The sequence below is a fragment of the Gadus chalcogrammus genome, chromosome 22 (genome assembly GCF_026213295.1).
Source record: "Gadus chalcogrammus isolate NIFS_2021 chromosome 22, NIFS_Gcha_1.0, whole genome shotgun sequence".
NCBI classification, from domain to species: Eukaryota; Metazoa; Chordata; class Actinopteri; order Gadiformes; family Gadidae; genus Gadus; species Gadus chalcogrammus.
Window position 1 is genome coordinate 16,862,513 of NC_079433.1, and position 21,745 is coordinate 16,884,257.

The 21,745-nt window shown below is 47.6% G+C and overlaps 3 protein-coding genes across 3 annotated transcripts; 1 reads left to right on the plus strand and 2 right to left on the minus strand.

Annotated features, from left to right (window-relative positions):
• Positions 1-1,486: 1,486 nt before the first annotated feature.
• nr1d2b (nuclear receptor subfamily 1, group D, member 2b) lies at positions 1,487-9,977 on the minus strand. The gene is made up of 8 exons (XM_056583093.1): positions 9,313-9,977; positions 7,168-7,353; positions 5,869-5,957; positions 5,555-5,699; positions 4,681-5,315; positions 4,393-4,578; positions 4,019-4,229; positions 1,487-3,413 (listed from the first exon to the last, which is right to left on the minus strand). The coding sequence occupies exons 1-8, from the start codon at positions 9,329-9,331 to the stop codon at positions 3,214-3,216; spliced, it is 1,671 nt and encodes a 556-aa protein (XP_056439068.1). The 5' UTR covers positions 9,332-9,977; the 3' UTR covers positions 1,487-3,213.
• A 1,265-nt stretch (positions 9,978-11,242) lies between these two features.
• On the plus strand, positions 11,243-17,602 carry LOC130375938 (transmembrane protein 42). Its single transcript, XM_056583107.1, has 3 exons — positions 11,243-11,465; positions 14,084-14,230; positions 14,905-17,602. Exons 1-3 carry the CDS (start codon positions 11,289-11,291, stop codon positions 15,049-15,051), a joined length of 471 nt encoding a protein of 156 aa, XP_056439082.1. The 5' UTR covers positions 11,243-11,288; the 3' UTR covers positions 15,052-17,602.
• A 1,776-nt stretch (positions 17,603-19,378) lies between these two features.
• LOC130376312 (ubiquitin carboxyl-terminal hydrolase 37-like) lies at positions 19,379-19,902 on the minus strand. The gene is made up of 3 exons (XM_056583545.1): positions 19,838-19,902; positions 19,588-19,723; positions 19,379-19,476 (listed from the first exon to the last, which is right to left on the minus strand). The coding sequence occupies exons 1-3, from the start codon at positions 19,869-19,871 to the stop codon at positions 19,407-19,409; spliced, it is 240 nt and encodes a 79-aa protein (XP_056439520.1). The 5' UTR covers positions 19,872-19,902; the 3' UTR covers positions 19,379-19,406.
• Between the last annotated feature and the right edge of the window lie 1,843 nt (positions 19,903-21,745).

Sequence of the window (21,745 nt, forward strand, 5' to 3'; positions counted from 1 at the left end):
ATTATCCATAAACAAGGGTTTTTTCTTGCCATGATGTTCAGGAATGGATTACTAACCATTTCTGATCTGAAATGAGAGATTATTATATAAAGAAACATTGACTTGTCTCTTGTACTACTCTATACTTATATCTGACTGGTAGCAAGTAATAGGCCAATAATTTTTTAACCAACAATCACCCTGTGTAAGATTGTATGCACTTCTAAAACATTTACATGTAATTCTGAGCATATGCTCTGCATCTCAAATAATTGTAAACCATCAAATCCCTTTCTGACCGAGCCAGAGCTCTCTCCACCCCTGACCTCTGGCTCTGCCTCTCTCTCAGTCTCAGCTAGATGTCAAGGTTTGAGAAGTTGGGACTACGGTAACCAATACGATATGATACGAAAGCAGTTGACACAAACAGGCTATATAGAACAATGCTGAGGGAAAACCAGAGCCATATCAAAGTATGTATTTTTTTTTAGCATGCTTTAATTTGAATTCAATCATGTTTCCTTCCTCTCAGCAACAAAACAATTCACCATGGCATAATGGCGATATGCCATGGCTTCTTGTACATCATTACTTCATTCTTTAATCCTCTTTCCATTCAGCCCCTTCCTCACCTGTAGGGGGCACGGCTGTTCCTGCTCAGTTACAGACACAACGAATGATCTCCAAAAAACACTTTCAACTTGATATCCCTCATGATTGATTTATGTTTACATTTTAAATAGTTTAGCAGTGCATGTCCCCTTGACAACAGGAAAGAGAGAGCTCACACGAAGACATTTACAGAGTGATGTAGCGTGGACCCAAATATGTACATCGCCAACACTGACACCACACAAGCTTTTATTACCCCAAGTTCATCGCCTGGACGAGACCTCATATTCAACTGAGCCCCGCCAAACAGCCAATCAGGTTCGAACAACAACGAGGTCAACGCCCAGGTCATATTCTCGCGATAGCACGGACTCTGACTCAGGCCTGCTAGCTAACTAGCCTAACGGCACAACTGCTGAAACGTTTGGCAGTTATTGGGATATTCCAACGTGATCTCAATATGAATAAATATTTGTGCCTGTAATAAAAAATAAGGAAGAGGGGGTGAGGAGGACAGAAGGGAGGGTGGCGAGGAGAGGGGGGAGAGGAGATGGGAGGGACAGGCTGGAGCTGCAGCGTCACGGTTTCCGCTGGGTCCTAGTGCTGGCAGTTCTTTGATAATGAGCCTATATTTGGGGGTCCCTCCCAGTATATATAATTATATTACGACCTTGACAAACCGCGTTTTTAAAACAGCGTGTAGGAGACTAGATCTATTTCGTTTTCTGTGTTATAACACTTAAATTCGTAAGGAGTAACGCCTTAGTTACATGAATTGTTCTGGAGGGAGCTGGTTGTTTCTACATAGTTGGTACCTACCTAACACACATCACACACACACACTCACTGACAAACACGGGGGGGGGGGGATCTCTGAGCTATGGGGGGCTATGTAAGCAAGATTTATTTGCTATTTCCTATCCATATCATTAATTTAGTGATGCACAGAGATTTTAATCTCTAGACTCTAATAAGTCGTTAACAACTTCATTGTATTTTCTGAAGTAAATGGGTCTTCCCATAAGAGCCAGGCAGAAGAAGAGCGTTCTACATAGAGAGGATGAACCAAAGACGCTCAACACAAACTTAACCAGAAATAAATACTACCCTTTTGCACTTATAAAATGTATTTATATAGATATATTCATCTGTATATTTATGCACTATGTATATATAATATATAATATCTATTTATAGAATTACTGCATTCCTTTCACAGTAAATTGTAATTACACCTACACATCACAAAGACATAAGCTATAAGTATCAGCATTCAAAAGGCCAAACAAACAAACTGACAATTTCAAAAATACCAAAACAGCTTCAGCTGAACTGTAATGTCCGACAGCAGCCCTTAGCCCTCCGCAGGTTAGTCCTCCACAAAAGACCATCTCCTCATCCTCGTGCACACTCACACGCTGTCGAGTAAGTTTGGGGCCCCCCAGAGGGCTAGGGGGGCACCAGAGGGCCCACCAGGGGGCCAGTTAACAGGTGAGCAGCACCGAGCTAACAGGTGAGCAGCACCGAGCTAACAGGTGAGCAGCACCGAGCTACCAGGTGAGCAGCACCGAGCTACCAGGTGAGCAGCACCGAGCTAACAGGTGAGCAGCACCGAGCTAACAGGTGAGCAGCACCGAGCTAACAGGGAATTACATGCAACGTTTGTTTCAAAATGCGGAGGTGCGGAAGATTTAAAAGTTTTTTCCTCCTTAAACCCTGATAAATCCAGGTCCAGAGACCTGGTTCTACATTGTTAGGAAAACAACAAAGAAATAAAAACTAGAGGGAAGATCTTTGCCCAACCACAAAAGGTATAAGTGTTCTAATGATAAGGTGGTTTTCTGTGGAATGTCATTGTTTTTGCCACAATTCCTGAATGAGGTTGTGGAGCGAGGAACAGAGAGATAAGTTATTCTATTAAAAACAGAAATCGAATCAAAGAATTACCTATAAAACAAAGATCATATTAGGTTCCACTCTTTTTCGTACTCCAATTATATTCAGACGCACTGAGCCGTTGTCTAACAAAGACATTCTTGGTCGTTTTATTATTTCAGCCAATCTGGTGGCTGCTCAGTTCATTCCAATCATTTCATCTCCTTTATTGTCTCTTCTGTCTTACTTCTGCCTCCAGGCCACCGGCAACTCCTGGAGCAGGAGGAAACAGCCAGAAGCAGTGACATATTGCACTATTAATGCCAACCAAGTCTACACTATACAAAGCAGACGCTCCTAACATCTGCAAAAATATTTTTTTTCATTTGCTATACACTCGCACACCTAACACAAGGAGAAACTAAATATATATAACATATATAACATGGAGTCAGTGCCTTCGTTGGTCTGTGTCCCCACAACAAAGGCCTTTCAGCCCTACAGTATAATGACGTTTCACGGTCTGCAGCAGCCCGGGCCCCAGGTCATACTTGGGGGCCTCTTCAGTCCAGCTCCCTGTCCTCCAGACCTCTGGGGGACATGGCGCTAGATAGCTGCGCTAGTGGCGGCGTCAAAGGAGGTCAGAGGTCCAATGAAACGGAGGTGTGATTGCAGGTTCCTGCGAGCTGCTGATGGGTGTGGCGGTGTCCTACCACCACGCCGGGCGGCTCCGCACCCGGGGGTGGTTCAGGAGTGGACCTTGAAGGCCAGCAGCTGCTCCGAGTGCATGTTGTTGAGGGTGTGCAGGTCGGGCAGCTTGAGCAGCAGCTTGGTGAACACGGCCGTGTCGCTGGGCGGGTGGTTCTTGGAGATCAGGCTGCGCAGCGCCCGGATCAGAGTCTCCTGCAGAGCCTCCACCGAGTTCACGTTCTCGATGCCCGAGCGGTCTGCACACCGGGAGAGAGACAGGAGAGAAGAGAGAGAGGGAGGGAGAGAGGGAGAGTTAGAGACGAGAGAGTTACAGAAGAGAGGGAGGGAGAGAGGGAGAGTAGAGAAGAGAGAGTTACAGAAGAGAGAGGGAGGGAGAGAGGGAGAGAAAGGGACAGAAGAGAAAGAGGGAGTGACAGAGGGAGAGAGTTAGAGAAGAGAGAGAGAGAGTGACAGAGGGAGAGAGTTAGAGAAGAGAGGGAGTAAGAGAAGAGAGAGGGAGGGAGAGAGTTAGAGAAGAGAGAGAGAGAGTGACAGAGGGAGAGAGTTAGAGAAGAGAGGGAGTAAGAGAAGAGAGAGGGAGGGAGGGAGTTAGAAAGGAAAGAGAGGGATTTAGAGAGTGAGTGAGTGGGAAGGAGAAAGACAGACAGACAGAGAGAGACACAGACAGACAGACAGAGACAGAGAGGGGGGGTCAATTACTGTCCTTTGGAAGTGCTTGCTGACTGATGTTTTTGTTCACAGCCCCAACACTGAGTCTTATCATGCAAACACTCTTCTAATGTCAAATCATAATAGAAATATGATAGAAATAAGAAAAAGAATCAACTGAACAGATCAACACCTGCGGACACCAGAACCACGGCCGTGAACAGGCTCATCTCCTCCTCGCTCAGGCCCAGGCTGCTGAGCTTCTGGCTGAAGTCCAACATCGAGGCGAGCAGATCTCCGGCGCCCATGGCCCGCAGCGCCTCCACGCCGTACTTCCTGCCGCCCAGGAAGGTCACGGTGCGATCCTTAACGTCGAACAGCGACGCAAAGCGCACCACTAACACCTGCCAAAATTCACAGCAGCAGCACTGTCTCCGTCAGTCGGGGGTTCAACACAGACCCCTTCTGTGGAGGTCTAGGCTCCACCAGCAGAGAGAGAGAGAGAGAGAGAGGGGGGGCTGTGGTCACTAAGGGGGGGTTAGCAGACGGGGGGTGGGGGGAACGTACCTCGAAGGTGCCAGCCTTCAGCAGGCTGACCTGGTCGTGCTGCGACAGGTCCCTGAAGCCCGGGATCTTCTTGGCAAACTCCACCACCTCCCGCACCGCAGGGGTGAAGCTCTGGGAGAACTCGGCCCACACGCCCTGGCCCGACTTGTGGGGGTCAACGTGGGGGGACAGGTTCATGGGACACACCTGACGGGGGGAGGGGAGGGGCACAGGGCAAAGGACAAAACCTCAAAGTTAAGAGGGTGGCTCTAAAAGGAGAAAAGGGGACACGAGGTAGAATGCTCTCACCAGGTGCATTCTGTTGCCCCCGCCGACGGCGTGGTGGGGGGGGCCCTTGAAGGAGCCGTGGTGGTTGGCCGGGCACTGGCCCCCGGGGGAGATGTAAGGCAGTCTGTAGGGGCAGCGATCCCCCGGGCTGAGGGCCTCAGGCCCCTGAGGGCCAGAGCCGCCTGCGGTCGGGGGGCCCTGGGCGGCGACAGTGGACAGGTTGTTGTGGAGGTTGGTCCAGGCCTCCTGCCGCTCCTCCGTGCCCGGCGTCCTATAGGAAGACACCTTGATGCCATCAGCGACGCCCACGCCGCCGTCCTGGAGGTCCAAGGGGGAGGGGGGGGTCCCACCGGAGGAGAGGCCGCGCCCCTGCTCCTGGTTGTACATGAAGTCCTCGCGGTGGGCCCGCGTCACCGAGCCGATCACCTCCTCCTCCCCGCTGTCGGAGGCGGAGCTGGGGCCCGTGTCCATGGCGACCGCCGGAACCGGGTCCGGCTCCACGGGGTCAGCGGGGGGGGCTGGGGGGGCCACCGGCGCGATGGCGAGCTGCTGGTTGGCGTGGAGTTCGCCGTTGGTCATCATGTTGTTCATGGCGCTCTGCATCTCCAGCAGCATGCGCTGCTTCTCACGCTTCGGGATGCGACCAAAACGCACAGCTGGGGGGGGGAGAGAGAGAGACACAGAGAGAGAGACAGAGGGACAGAGAGAGAGACAGAGAGAGAGAGAGACAGAGAGAGAGAGAGAGAGAGAGAGAGAGAATATGAGGCTTAGTCATCAGAGAAGATCTAATGATCCCAAACCAAGATAATATCAGGGTCCAAACTGGAAAGATTGTGGGGGGTACAGACCCCGGCTGTTGGGGGGCACACAGACCCCCGCTCTAGGGGGTACTCACAGTCCCGGGACATCCCGACCAGCAGACACTTCTTGAAGCGGCACTGCTGGCAGCGGTTGCGGTTAATGCGCATGATGGGGCAGCCGTCGTCCTTCAGGCACTTCTTGTAGAGGATGTTCTGCTGGATGCTGCGGCGGAAGAAGCCCTGCAGGTGAAGAGGGAGGGGTGAGCCTCGATCCACCAGGGGGAGGGGGACAGGGGGAGAGAAACAGAGGGAGGGGGAGGAGGACAGGGGGAGGGAGTAGAAAAGGGGGAGGGGCTTGGGTGGACATTAAACTGCGTCGAAGACCATGAAGGGCCTTTCTAAGTCTCACCTTGCAACCCTCGCAGGCATGGACCCCGTAGTGGAACCCTGAGGCCACGTCGCCGCACACCTTACACAGCAGCACCAGCCCGCTGAGCTCTGAGGAGGACCACAGCGTCCCGTTACACCGTGTTTAACCCCCCCCCCCCCCCCCCCCCCGTACTGTGTGTCCTGTACTGGCCTGTGTTGTGGCAGGTGTCCTGTACTGGCCTGTGTTGTGGCAGGTGTCCTGTACTGGCCTGTGTTGTGTCAGGTGTCCTGTACTGGCCTGTGTTGTGGCAGGTGTCCTGTACTGGCTTGTATTGTTGCAGGTGTCCTGTACTGGCCTGTGTTGTGGCAGGTGTCCTGTAGTGGCCTGTATTGTGTCAGGTGTCCTGTACTGGCCTGTGTTGTGGCAGGTGTCCTGTAGTGGCCTGTATTGTGTCAGGTGTCCTGTACTGGCCTGTGTTGTGGCAGGTGTCCTGTACTGGCCTGTGTTGTGGCAGGTGTCCTGTACTGGCCTGTGTTGTGTCAGGTGTCCTGTACTGGCCTGTATTCTGAAAGGCTACGACCCCATCCAGTAGCCAATTGTCGATGAGGTTCTTTGATTGATTTATGAATTCATAGGTCACATGAGGTCAAAGCCTACAGGTAAAGGATATTTTACATTGAAAGCGATTGTTTATTTTTCAATATAAATAAAGGGGTTAATAAATAAGTTTAACCATTCAAAGTGGGGTGTCATTGTCCCCATGGACCCTGTAAGTGTTGTAGGACATGGCCAGGTTACAGCCATCTCTTCCACACAGTCGTCTTATTGCATCCGGAGCGATAAACTACATTGACACATCGACCTATCCTTATTTCTATCTCTTACATGCATTGAGCATTCATCTTGATAGCAGTCAGTGCTGCAATCCAGTGTTTACTGGCACTGAATGACGCTGTGCACTAGTTTTGTTTTGGATAGCAAATTTATCCGAAAGAGTGAGCTCCTACTCAACAATGGTACAGATATTCAAAAATAGGTGGTAGCCATGGCAATAGCACACCCCGATTCTTCCTACAACATCTCCCTAAAGATACGCTCTCTTTAGCTGCTTGTCTGGGCTACAGTAGAGCAATGAAGGTGCATCTTGGTGGTCTCGTGGGAGAAGACCCGCTCCCCATGTAGCTATAAAGGCTCAAACCAACGTAACGACAACACAGGATTCTGGTTTTCAGGGGATTTTACACTATTGAAATCATACTAATGAATGATATGTTCCATTTCTGCCAAGTCTTCGTTAGATGCCACTAAATTCTGACTGAGTGAGTTTTCTCGTCTTACTTGTGATGCTTCCTTTGGGAATGATGTTGGAAGCGCGGCCAGATTTCTGGGGTGCGGCCGGTGGGGGCGGTCCGACGGCAGGGGGAGGGGCGCCACGGGGGGGCACCGGCAGAGACGGGCGGCCGGGTGGGTCGCTGTGGCAGGACTCTGGGCTGGAGGCCGAGCTGATGAAGGCGATCACCCCCCCTGATGCACAAGGGCAGAATGACACAGTGATGAGAGACAGCCAGATACAAAGAAAGGTTTGGTACCTACTATTTAGAATCACCGCACAATGTTGCCATTCAGTCAAAAACACGTGGAGGGCTGTAAACCTGGCTGACCCGGTTAATACTGGCATTAGGACACCTTTACATCAGCACCTACACACATCGTCCCTTATGGGAGACGGGAAACCACACCATGGCTGTGAGTTATGAGCCTGACTGGAGACCATGGCTGTGAGTTATGAGCCTGACTGGAGACCATGGCTGTGAGTTATGAGCCTGACTGGAGACCATGGCTGTGAGTTATGAGCCTGACTGGAGACCATGGCTGTGAGTTATGAGCCTGACTGGAGACCATGGCTGTGAGTTATGAGCCTGACTCAGTGGAGACCATGGCTGTGATTTAAGAGCCTGACTGGAGACCATGGCTGTGAGTTAAGAGCCTGACTGGAGACCATGGCTGTGAGTTAAGAGCCTGACTGGAGACCATGGCTGTGAGTTAAGAGCCTGACTGGAGACCATGGCTGTGAGTTAAGAGCCTGACTGGAGACCATGGCTGTGAGTTAAGAGCCTGACTGGAGACCATGGCTGTGAGTTAAGGGCCTGACTGGAGACCATGGCTGTGAGTTAAGGGCCTGACTGGAGACCATGGCTGTGAGTTAAGAGCCTGACTGGAGACCATGGCTGTGAGTTAAGGGCCTGACTGGAGACCATGGCTGTGAGTTAAGGGCCTGACTGGAGACCATGGCTGTGAGTTAAGGGCCTGAATGGAGACCAGCATCAGGTATTTCATTTGTTTCTCACACGCTGACCTGGTTCAATGTTCACCACATTCTCAGTTAGATAACACATTGACATCATGCATGCGTCAGCAGTGTGATGGTACACAGGAAGCCTTTTCAACGCACACACTAACTTATGGACCCTACATTCTGCCTGGCAACAGGCTCCTCACAGAAACAAATGGAAGACCTTTTTCTAAAAGCCACCTTTTTGTCGGCCCATAAAGAAAGAAATGTATCATCTGATCCAAAAGCTGTCTCGGTTTAATGTTATACAATTCATATTAAAGTACAATTTGAAATGACCTCTACTGAAAGACGCTACAGTGTTGATAATAATGCATTGGACAGTTCAAGTGTGGATTCCATTAACTTTATCATCATCATTGTCATCCAATTATGTTGACATCAAATATGCCTACAGAACATTTGAGCATGATCCTATTTCCCATTAGGATTAGATGATACAGGAGAGAGAGAGAGAGAGAGAGAGAGAGAGAGAGAGAGAGAGAGAGAGAGAGAGAGAGAGAGAGAGAGAGAGAGAGAGAGAGAGAGCGAGAGAGAGAGAGAGAGAGAGAGAGCGAGAGAGAGAGAGAGAGAGAGAGAGAGAGATCCATTGCTCTAAGATCGACCAGGTGGTTTCCAGAAAATCCCGTAGCGATGTTAATAATAATAATTAATAATGTTAATAACTCGGTGATTGACAGCCCCCCCGGAGCGCTCCTCTCGGTACGGGACGCACTAAGTGGGTCATCACGTCCTCGGTGACGTCTCACGTGTTTCCACGGCTTTATGCAATGCGACGACACAACCACCCTGGACCAATCAGAGAGGACGCAGGCAGAGCGTAAACACAGGGCACATGGCCAGGAGGAGCGGACCATGTGAGGAGGAGCTGCAGGCTCTGGTTATACTGGCCCATTCCCAGTGCTGCTGCTGCCCACACAGTTCGATGAAACCAACAACACATTGATCTCCATGAATTACAACCCCTTATTCAAGATATCAAACCAAGAGAGTGACCTTAACAATGTAATGTAAATCAACAGTACGGTTAGGCCTATCTGGGTGTATAAGGGTTGTAATGTATTACAAATAAAAGGAATGCAGCCCTTTGCGACCCATTGATGACTGTATCGGGTGAAACCATTTCTCACCAGCTTTGCATGGCTCCATCTCCTCCTGGTTATCCTGTCGCTTCCTCGACCTCCGAGTGGTTCTGCTGGTTACTGATCAGGATCTCCTGATGGTGACGCTACACCGTGAACAATATGAAATCACTGTGAATAGATCCCGTCGATCCACCGGTAGATGAGCTCAGAGAGCAGGCCACTGTTCCCGGTACAGTAGATCTGTGTTTTGAGGAACCATCTCACCTCACAGAGGAGAGGCTGGCGGTTCGTCTGCAGCGATGGAAATACTGCGAGATTAGTTATTCAGACTTCGTCTTTAACGGCATCCAAATGTTCCCATTAATAACACGTTAGTAAACTCCAAGCGATAATAGCATCAGTTGCTTGCAAAGGTGAAAAAGTATCCCTGCGACTCCACCGCCGAAGAAGACCTGCTGGCGCTGACTAACCTCGTTCGCAGCGTTTTCCTCTCGGACCGTCTGGGACAGGATTGACCAAATCCGCGTTACCGGGGATAGAGAGGGCGGGACTTCCGGTATATGAATATTTGTTGTCGTTACATGTTTCGGGCATAATTTGGGCATATGTAGGTCAAAACTCCATATTCATTCTCATCGTCGTTCTCGATGTTATTCTTGTTCTAATTCGTCTCGCTTCGGGACTGTTCACACTGGCGTGCACTGCTCATACAGACCGGAAATTGCTTGGCGGTGGACCAGGATGCAATACAATTCAGGATCCTCTCTCAGCGTCGATCTGACTGGAGAGCCCTATGCACCATGTGACCAGCCTGTCCTCGGCTCCTCCTCTCCGACGCCCAGCGGGTCGTCAATGTGACCCACTGACACAATTAGAAAAAGTTAAGGTTTAATTAATAACAAAGGTCTCTCCCAATTGAGGACGTAAACATCAAGTAGATCAATTTATTTGCATGATGGCCTGCTTATTTAAAACTTATTCCCAGTGTATGATTTAACTTCAAATATTAAGACAAGAAGATCAAGTTTATAAGATAGGCCTAGATAAAGGATATTGCTTTAATCTTTATTTTATTATATTTATTTACAGCCAAGATAATATAATGTTTCCATTGAAATTATTACTTTGCCTAAAAGTTACAGCATTTCATTCACAAAACATATACACCCCGAATTATCTTTTGCAGGATACTGGTTCAGCAGTATAGGGCCTATGGGAGGAAACTGGACAGCAGGGTCCCCCGTTTGGAGAACAGAGGGACCAGACTGGAACATGGATGCTTTACCAGTCTTACCGATCTTACCGGTCAGAATGTTCATTTTCTGTAGCGTATAATTGTATTTGACATTTTAGAGATGTTTTTACTAGGCCTGCATCATATTTAATCCATCCAAGGCACATAGTTCTTCAAATGTTTTCTAAATGCACTTTCCTGTGTCAGCAGTCACTGATGTTTTACCAAATCTATTTCCTGAACATCCATCATCTTTTTGTCCTGATGTTTCAAAGGAATAGGCTGGTAGTGACAATATTACTATAATAATACATTCATTTTGTAGAGCGCTGCTTAAAATACTCAATGGCACTTTGCAGCAAGATATAATCTAATTCCAAATAAAATCTAATATAGCAGCATGGATATGATTAAGAATCAAATAAATAATTATAATAATAATAATACCTTAATAGAATACCTGCTTGTATCTTAAAACATAGCCCTTTTGTAAATATATTTTCAATCATTCCATAAGGTTATTACATTCGTTTACAGTCCGAGGTTGGAGGTTATTATATTATTTTACAGTCCACGGTTTGAGGTTATTAAATTATTCTACAGTCCACGGTTGGATGTTATTATATTATATTACAGTGCACTGTGGGAGGTTATCCATGATGCGTTGGACTGCCCCCTGGCGGCTGCTGGTCGGAAGTGCAGCACACGGGCGCACTAGGACGCGGCGGCTAGGATGCAGAAATGTGACGATAGACTGAACAAATAATGATATTTGCTTGCCTTCAAAATGTTTCCCGGAGTGATCTATGCATTGCTGGCCGGCTTCTTGGGAGCCGTGGCATCGTCCTCGGCCAAGCTGTCCCTTGGAGCGGACTACCTGAAGGGGGTTTGTGAGACCGGGCTCCGGACCTGGGGAGAGCAGCGGCGCTTCAGACAGCCTGATGAGACCACCGCCTGTGACTGGGTGAGGCCTGCTGCTCTGATATATACTATACTGGTATACAGTTTACACATACAGTATGTATATAGTGTCCAGTATAAAGGTGGTAGGCCTATACTGTTTGCACTATCGGTGATGATTCTAATGTGACTGGGAGACGAGTACTGTAGCCTACTCTATTGGTGAGGAGTCGACTGGGAGGACTGCTGTGTGTCGCCAGTCTTTTGCAACTATGATACGATGATAGCAACGCGCCTGCCTACTGGTGAGCTCTGTCCACCAGTAGCACCAGCAGCACCAGTAGCACCGTCCAGTAGCACCAGCAGCACCAGTAGCGCCGTCCAGTAGCACCAGCTGCACCAGTAGCGCCGTCCAGCAGCACGCTGCCACCGCGCGCGCGGCGATTTGCATGCGGACATTCCAGCTCGTGCGTCATCGTTTTATTGTGTTCCTCCTTTAACACGAAATAAACGTTTATCTTCTTTATCTTCTTTATAATGATTAGTGGTTATGTCGATGTGCTTTAGTGCAAGTCTGTAAGAACTATTTTTTAAATAAAAATGTAGAGGAATTCATGAGGATGATGAGGCGGAGGATGTTTTTCTGAGTGACCTTCAGACCGACAAGCAGCACGTGCTGCCATGTAACATTGTTAAAATAGGATCAAAGATGGTTCGAGGTCCTCCTCTAATATCATCCAACCCTCCCATGTACATGACGTTTTTAATCACCATGAGCGTTTGAGAGCCCACCCTTCAGCGAACAGCACGAACCCCAGTGCTTCTATCGGGTCTGAAAGAGTTGGCACAGTCGACCGGCCGTATGAGCCGCTGCATGATGACTGCAGCCCCGGGGTTCATGTCGCCAGTGGTGTCCTGTAGTTCCCAATGAGAGCGATGGGCCTGTGTGTGTTGTCCAGCTCCATGCGTGCCGTGTGTGTGTGTGTGTGTGTGTGTGTGTGTGTGTGTGTGTGTGTGTGTGTGTGTGTGTGTGTGTGTGTGTGTGTGTGTGTGTGTGTGTGTGTGTGTGTGTGTGTGTGTGTGTGTGTGTGTGTTGACCAGCTCCAATTGTCCCATGCGTGTGTGTGTTTATGTTGACTATGCGTCCCGTGTGTGTGTTAACCAGCTCTCTCTGTCCTGTGTGTGTGACACACACACAGGACAGAGCGAGCTGGTTAACACACACACACACACACACACACACACACACACACACACACACACACACACACACACACACACACAATGTGTGTGTGTGTGTGTGTGTGTGTGTGTGTGTGTGTGTGTGTGTGTGTGTGTGTGTGTGTGTGTGTGTGTGTGTGTGTGTGAGTGTGTTAACCAGCTCTCTCTGTCCTGTGTGTGTGTTAACCAGCTCTCTCTGTCCTGTGTGTGTGTTGACCAGCTCTCTCTGTCCTGTGTGTGTGTGTGTGTGTGTGTGTGTGTGTGTGTGTGTGTGTGTGTGTGTGTGTGTGTGTGTGTGTGTGTGTGTGTGTGTGTGTGTTGACCAGCTCGCTCTGTCCTGTGTGTGTGTGTGTGTGTGTGTGTGTGTTGACCAGCTCTCTCTGTCCTGTGTGTGTGTGTGTTGACCAGCTCTCTCTGTCCTGTGTGTGTGTGTGTGTTGACCAGCTCTCTCTGTCCTGTGTGTGTGTGTGTTGACCAGCTCTCTCTGTCCTGTGTGTGTGTGTGTGTTGACCAGCTCTCTCTGTCCTGTGTGTGTGTGTGTGTGTGTTGACCAGCTCTCTCTGTCCTGTGTGTGTGTGTGTGTTGACCAGCTCTCTCTGTCCTGTGTGTGTGTGTGTGTGTGTGTGTGTGTGTGTGTGTGTGTGTGTGTGTGTGTGTGTGTGTGTGTGTGTGTGTGTGTGTGTGTGTGTGTGTGTGTGTTGACCAGCTCTCTCTGTCCTGTGTGTGTGTGTGTGTGTGTGTGTGTGTGTGTGTGTGTGTGTGTGTGTGTGTGTGTGTGTGTGTGTGTGTGTGTGTGTGTGTGTGTGTGTGTGTTAACCAGCTCTCTCTGTCCTGTGTGTGTGTGTGTGTGTGTGTTGTGGCAACCCGCCACGTTGAGCGCACCAACTCCTCCCAAACAGGACAGCATTTCGTTGGTGAAAGCCAAAAAAAGGCAGGTTTATTACAGAACATAAAGTCTCTCCAAACACAAATAACTTAAACCTCGGGAGGAATCAGCGGTCCCCCTTCTTCGTGGGTGGAAACCCGTCACCCACGAGGACCGGTCTCTCCTTGCAGGAGCTCCCGGGCTGGGAGAGCCCCGAATGAGTGGAGAAGCAGGCTATTTAAGCCCTGCTTCTCCACTTGTTCCTCAGGTGCTCCCAATATCCTTAATTGGCCTGGGCCGGGTTGCCACAGTGTGTGTTGACCAGCTCTCTCTGTCCTGTGTGTGTGTGTGTGTTGACCAGCTCTCTCTGTCCTGTGTGTGTGTGTGTGTGTTGACCAGCTCTCTCTGTCCTGTGTGTGTGTGTGTGTGTGTGTGTGTGTGTGTGTGTGTGTGTGTGTGTGTGTGTGTGTGTGTGTGTGTGTGTGTGTGTGTGTGTGTGTGTGTGTGTGTGTGTGTGTGTGTTGACCAGCTCTCTCTGTCCTGTGTGTGTGTGTTGACCAGCTCTCTCTGTCCTGTGTGTGTGTTGCTCCCCCCAGCTCCACATCCCTCTGCGGCTGCTGTGCGGGGGGCTGCTGTTCACGTGTAACGCTGTGATGTGGACCTTCCTGGCCAAAGCCCTGCGCTCGTCCTCCTCCTGCACCCAGACCACTGTGACCACCACCGCCTCCAACTTCATCTCCTCCGTGAGTAGCGGCTCAGATCAACCAATCATCCAATGGGTCTGTAATACAGTACCGCCCATTCAGCCCAGGTACCATGACCGGTAGGGTTAATAATCAATGAGCAGTCCGTTGTTTTTTGTGTATCTACGCTAGTTTTTTATTAGAAAAGATCAATACAAAGTTAATAACGACCTTTTTGCTGAAGCTTGCCAGCTGGATGCGTTCCAACATTAAGACAGGAAAGTCGATTGTTCTTCTGCTGGGCAAACGTCCACACACCGATTTACCTCAATCTGCTGCCGATTACTGTTTGCGTGATAGGTGGTACACGATGGTGTTAGTTTGTTGTGTGGTTAACGATAGTGTTAGTTTGTTGTGGGGTACAAGATAGTGTTAATTTGTTGTATAGTATTAGATAGTGTTAGTCGGTTGTGAGATAAGATAACGTGTTAATTTGTTGTGTAATATTAGATAGTGTTAGTTGGTTGTGTGGTAAGATAAAGTGTTGGTTTGTTGTGTAATACAAGATAAAGCCTTGGCAGATCTCCTCCACATAAATGTGCTTTAAGTTTTAAGTTTTGTTTCTTTACTTCCATTCATCTTATGTGAGGCTTAAGTGCAGGGTTAAGGGTACACCCTGCACAGTGCAGGGTTAAGGGCTGTATTTAGGAGGAGTCTTCCTGTTTCCCCCGCAGGCCTTCCTGGGCCAGCTGATCTTCGGCGAGGCCCAGATCACACTGTGGTGGGTGGGCATCTCCCTGACCTTCTCGGGCCTCCTGGTGCTGCAGCGAGCCGCTCCCCAGCAGGACCGCCGGCCCGCCGCGGCCCACAAGGAGGAGTAGTCTGCCGAGATGGGCTTTATTTATACGCTGGATCTGGGTGGCACACATTGCCCTGTTCAACATCCGCCAGGCGCCAGAGACACGCGGCGTGGGTTGGTCTCTTGCGTTGCTGCTGCCCTGTGTGTCAGCCCCACGTCTCAGCGGGGCGGGAGATGGTCGTCTGGCTAGCGCCGTCACTCATTGCTTGATTGCGCTCCACCTTTAACTCCATGCATTGTTTGAGTATAACCTACTTGCTTTTACACCAATTGCCTTTCAGTTATCCTATTTGAGTGTGAGAACCTCTTCTGCCGATCAACCTGAAAGATTAACAGCTCTTAATCAACGATTAGTTCACTAGCAAGCTGTGAAAATGATGCTGTGACCAAACATTAATGGAATGAAATCATGATATTAGGATATTTTGATGTTTTCAATAACAGAATGGTTGACCTCATACCAGGTGAGCTATAGGATAGTTCACCTGATACAAGGTGAGCTATCGGATGGTTCAGCTCATACGAGGACATAGAGAAGGAGAGCTAGAGAAAGTAACAGTTCCTGCAGTCCTACAGGTTGGACATTTAAGTAATATGAGCAGTATCTGATTTCTGAAGCCTCGCTGACCATCCTACTGAAGTGGAAACATTATTCTGTGAGTATGTGTTCCTAAGCACCCGCAAGCTGCACGTTCACAGCTATCACAACAGAAAGAGAAAGTCTTCCCATCCCTCATCATGTAGGAGGTGAACTCGACTTGGGACAATGTGAAATCAGCAAGGTGTCAAGTCTGCTGCGTGCTTCAGCCGCGAGGCATAATCTCCTGACACCAGCTGGGGTCCTAGCTGATGCTTTAACCTGTGGTCGTTAACACTGTTCTCATACACTATTGTACTGTTACAATTCAGTTTAATCGTCTCCATTTTGTTCCATAGTCTAAATTCAGTTGTATAGTCTGAAGTCATTGGCATGAGGAAATATCACACAACTAAAGTTGAAGAATGAAAGAAATTGTAGCTTGAATAATATATAGAAGGATTTAATCCTCTATGTCATATGATGAATGTCAGGGACCATTGATCTGTCGTTTCCCTTTTATTGTAATAACACATATTTCCATTTCTCCCAGGCGTAAAAATCATAAAGTTCACTCCCATCAACCAAGGTTCACGTGAACACTGGCTTCACCAAATTCCTCCTTCCGTACTTTTAAAACATACTTCTCTTTTACTTTAGTTCCATTTTGTGTGCAACATCTTATAGCAGTGTGTTATTCGTATTGCTGAAGGCACGTTCAATTGAACAACCAATGGGAGAGCAGAGACTAAGATTTGCTAATAATATTCCCATAGAAGGAAGTTTCTCTGTGGGCTATACCAAATGCAGAACGATGTACCGTTATTTGACAGGAGTCCCCTACTGCTGCTAGCAGCATCACCAGTATGCACAAGGTTTAGGACTAATAACAGAGGTGTTGGAACATGAAAGTCTCATTTTGATACATATCAACTTCACAATATGCATGCAACCAGCTTAGAAATCTTTAGCTTGTATGAAACTCTCTACTAGCTATAATAACACAGAGCAAAAAAGCACAACATGAAATCAGATGTCTTTCCAGCCGCACTCATACCAGGAGCTGCATATTTGTATCCACGTGATGTAATGTGAATCCCGGACAATGTGATTCTCTGCGACAATTTGATGTTTTATTTCTCTGCTGTTTAAAGAGCAACCAAGCCTTGAGGACAACATGGTATGTGATCACCACTCAACATACAAAGCAGTGCCAGGGGATACCATTTGTTGCACCAATTTGATTAAATGCAATAAGTTGTGTTGGCCAGAGCTGGCTCTGTGGCTGTGTTCGCCTCGGTGTTCACTTACTCTTTAATGTCCGTCATGCCATCCGGTATTAGATGTGACCTTCAATGATACATTTCCTTTAGGGAACTCGTCAGATTTTTAATTTAAAGTCCTTCCACTGCATTGACGCTTATATCTCTAAACTTCTTAAAATACCTTTCTTGCAACACTTCTTGACCTTAGCTTTTCATTTTGACGATGTTTGATGCCTGCTCTTTTTGATTATGGCTAAAGGGAAATACATCTAACTGTGGACCTATATTACTATAGTAATAATAAAAGCATAATGGTAGCATTATTTATAGAATAGCACAAAGTCCTTGGATAACATGTCTTTCTATCTATGTGCAAGTAACTGAACAATGATGCAATAATGACAGCAATTATCATATTACAATACAAGCACCAGTATATCAACTATTGGCTAGATTTGATATGTTCTGGCAGACATGAAAATATATCAGTAATTTATTAAGCAATACATTTTTCCCAAAATTGGATCTCAGACTTGACCTTGGATAGAGAGTGTTATCCACTGGGCTGATATAATAGACTCGGTAGGTTTGATTTAGACCATAGTCGATCAACATAGTTGAAACTAGCATTTGTAAAAATGTATATATTTTCTATTTATAGAAAATATTGATTAAAATGTCACCCAAGGTAAAAAAGACAATGCGAGGTAATTGTTGAATAAAAAGCTCATATGACCGATGGTTTGTCCTGTCTTGTTTTAAGGTTCTTCTTGATTTATAAGTGTCCGGTTATTTTTGTCACATACATTGTTATTTATGAACAAGCAGCAGTGGAACGTAATTCGCTTGCTCATATTACATTATGTTATTAGTCACATTACATGGGTGGCTTTATAAACCACTTTCTTTACCTGAACTCTGTTATTGAGTAGGCTTACATAGAGAAGTGACACCTTTACCTGAACTCTCTGTTCTTGAGTAGGCCTACATAGAGAAGTGACACCTTTCTTTATCTGAACTGTTGTCGGCTCTGCATAGACCGAAGCAATTCTTCCTCTCCTGAACGTTAATATCCATTATTGCTGAGGATACTATCTTAACAGTAACTGAAAAACTTTAAATGAGTGCAAATATATTTTTGAAGTCAGAGTCCCAGTGACATTTCACCTTTTTAAGGGCCTTTACATGGGAGCGCCATTGTAAGCCCTGTTAATAAGGCCAAGTAAATTATCTATATTAAGTGTTTGTTGTTTGGATGTTCCTCAAATCTACTGCTCAAACAATGCAGAGCTGTGGACGATGTAAACCTGTGTTATGTGGTTGATGTGATTAAAAGGTGAGACTGGAGACTGAAGAAACGGACCAAACACCGTAGATTAGTAGTAAGTGAACACATTTATTGATGACATATATTATCATTATAAACTGAGGGTATCTTATCATTATTATTGATTTTATTAGATTTATATCATTATTACTATCATGAACAATTGTATTGTTATTATTTATACATTAAGATAGATAGATAGATAGATAAATACTTTAATAATCCCAGAGGGAAATTATTTAAATACATTCATTTAAAAAAAAGTATTAAATTAAATCAAAACCAGAGCCTAATGATCATATATAAGTTAAACAGGTGATCTTATTTTTATAGTTACATTATATACAGTGCTATTATATAATATATTCAAATTATATATTATACATAATTATCATGTTATTATTATACACATATGATCCTCAGCATTATTATTATACATAATGTTATCCTCATTATTATTATTATTATTATTATACATGTATAATAATAAAAAGGATCACATAATGACATTATTATTCATAATAATATGATCCTCAGCATTATTATTATACATAATATGAATATGCTCCTCATTATTATGATACAAAATAAAAATAAAGTGATCCTCATTATGATCAGCCTTAACGTCCAAAGAGGTGGGCCGCAGGGCCCCTAGAGGGGGCTGTAGAGGGGGTTGGTTAGCCCCTAGAGGGGGCTCTAGAAGGGGGCCGCAGGGTGTGGCCCCCAGAGGGGGGTGTAGAGAGGGGCCTCAGGTCCCCTAGAGGGGGGCTTCAGGGTGTGGCCCCTAGGGGGGATGTAGAGGGGGGCTTCAGGGTGTGGCCCCTAGGGGGGGATGTAGAGGGGGGCTTCAGGGTGTGGCCCCTAGGGGGGATGTAGAGGGGGGCTTCAGGGTGTGGCCCCTAGGGGGAATGTAGAGGGGGGCTTCAGGGTGTGGCCCCTAGGGGGGGATGTAGAGGGGGGCTTCAGGGTGTGGCCCCCAGAGGGGGATGTAGAGGTGGGCTTCAGGGTGTGGCCCCTAGGGGGGGATGTAGAGGTGGGCTTCAGGGTGTGGCCCCTAGGGGGGGATGTAGAGGTGGGCTTCAGGGTGTGGCCCCTAGGGGGGGCGTTTAAAGGTGGGCCTCAGCTGTAGAGGGGGGCTGCAGGGTGCGGCCCACAGAGCGGGCTGTAGAGGCACCACCAATCAAACGCTCTCCCGGGCCTCACAGGTGTCAGTCCCTCTCAGCTCCAGATGGCTCCTGGTTCTGAGCCAGTGGGACATGGCTTCCCTCTTCTGCTCCACTGGTGGAAGAAGACGAGCAGGAGTCAGTGTTTCAGTAAGTTCAGTGAGTAAAACAGACTGAGTCTAAAAGAAGCATTGGCTGTTGTAGAGAGTAACGTTTAAAGTATCACCTTAGGACGTAAAACAACATGTAGGCGGTCTTCTCTCTGGTCCTCAGGACCGGCGTCTCCGCGGGCGTCACACGGGCGTCGTTGAGGGTCAACCATCCGGCGCCGTCCTCTCCAGCGACGTCACTGACGTAGTGGCCTGGGGGACACAAGACATCCATTACCTTACTGTCCCCCAGCGTGGGACGGGTCTAGTGTCTGACGCGTGTGTCAGGTACAGATGTACATTCTTTACTATAAAAGCTTTAGTTACCGGTGTTGATGCTCTCCCCGAGGTGAGAGACCATCCCCGACAGACGGTAGGTGCTCTGGTTGCTGTGATCCCTCTGTAGAGAAACAGGATTCGTTTGTCAGAGAACCAAACCCTAACCCTAAGCATTTTTACACTGCCAAGCAGGTACGGTGGCTGCTTGGCAGATGTTACAGTTTCACTGTCCTGCCTGTGTAAAGCCCTCAAAGAGCCGGCTTTCTTGTTCATTGGAGCAGGCGGGGCTACGCACGTAGACATCTTTAGAATAATTTGCATACTCGTAATGTTTTAATTTTATTCAAGCCACTCGCACGCAAGAATGAGTAGACTGCGTCTGAATGTAGGCTACAAACCCCATTAACTATTTACAAGTGCAAAAACGCCAATGCCGGGAAAAATACATATTGAAAGTGTAAAAAACGCTTTGAGCTTCTCTGTTGCATCATCGCTTGAATCTGTCCATATTCTGTCCCACTGTGTACTACAGCTCTCTCCCTGGCCCCTCTCACCCCATGAACTTCCTGAAGACCTCTGTCCCTGTCTCCTGCACTGTCAAGATGATCCACTGCTGCTGAGAAACACACCAACAATCCTGTTTTGTACACAACTGAAAAACTCAAGCGGTTGGGCATGAGATAGGAATCCATCACTTTTTTCTTACCCATGTTTGCACTTGGTTTTGCTCCAGATGCGATGTCCCCCTCTCCATAACTTGATCTACAACACATTCCATACATAATGATTAATCAGATATTGAGGATCGTAAATTAAACACTAAAATGGTTGTGTGAGGTCCTCTATAAGAGGCAGGGGAGTTTATGGCCGGATTACCAATCTAGATTAATCTGACTCTGTTTCAATGACGCCCACCACTCCCAACCCGCCCAATCTGTTTCCATGAAGCACAACGCACTGCCTACCGTCCCAGTCTGTTTCCTTATCTCTTACCTCAGTGGGTCTATCCCAGCTGCAGCACCCTGCTCTCCAACGAGGGAGGCCAGAGACAGCCATGGAGGAACGCTGAGGGCATCGGTCCCCTTCCTCAACCGTGCCCCGTCGTGGTGGAAGCGCTTCATGTGAAGGAGTAACACTCTGTGGACACAAACGGTTCATCGTCCGATCGCTGCATGCACACACGCGCCCGTACGTATGAAAAGGCTGCTTCAAGGCAACATTGGAGACAACAGACTCAAGTTCATGGCTCACCTGGGCAGAGTGAGGAAATGCCGAACCGCTGTTGCCTGGCATCCAGAGCACTGCCGGCAGGTGCACTCCAACTCTGAAGGCTGAGGGAAAGTGCTCTGTGAGTATCAGTGGACCAGCGTAATCGGACACACCAACACAACGGTGTACTGACTTTGAAGTAGAATTGGAGGCCAGCTATCAACGACGGGTGGAGGTCCAAGGACAAGTGGTTCTGCTCCTCCTCCTGGAAGACCTTGTCACCGCAGCTTTTAAGACGGGCAGAGAACAGAAAATCACCATTTGAACACAGCAGACCAGATCATGATGCCAAAAGTGTTGGCGTAACATTGATTGACTTTCATTCAATGATGGAGGAACTATAGTAGTATTATGCGACAACAATAATACGTTCGATGAAGTCAACCGTTACCTGGTGCAGGTGCGTACACACTAGGCCTGCAGCGGATTCGAATTGTATCCGAATCCGTTCGGTTCGTTTACCACAGTTCGGAGCATTCTGGTGATCCGCGGATTTCGGTTTCATGAAGGCATTGCCTTATGTAGCGTATTTTGCCTACTGTAGCCTACGTCCGATACAAAAGGGTGTTTAGGACCCAGCGGAATGCATTCTCTCCAGTGCTGCCCGAGCCAATGAGGTAGCTGTAATAGGTTGTTTTCTGAAGTTGAAGCGCACGATTCCTAAATTTAAAGAAAGTAATTGATACA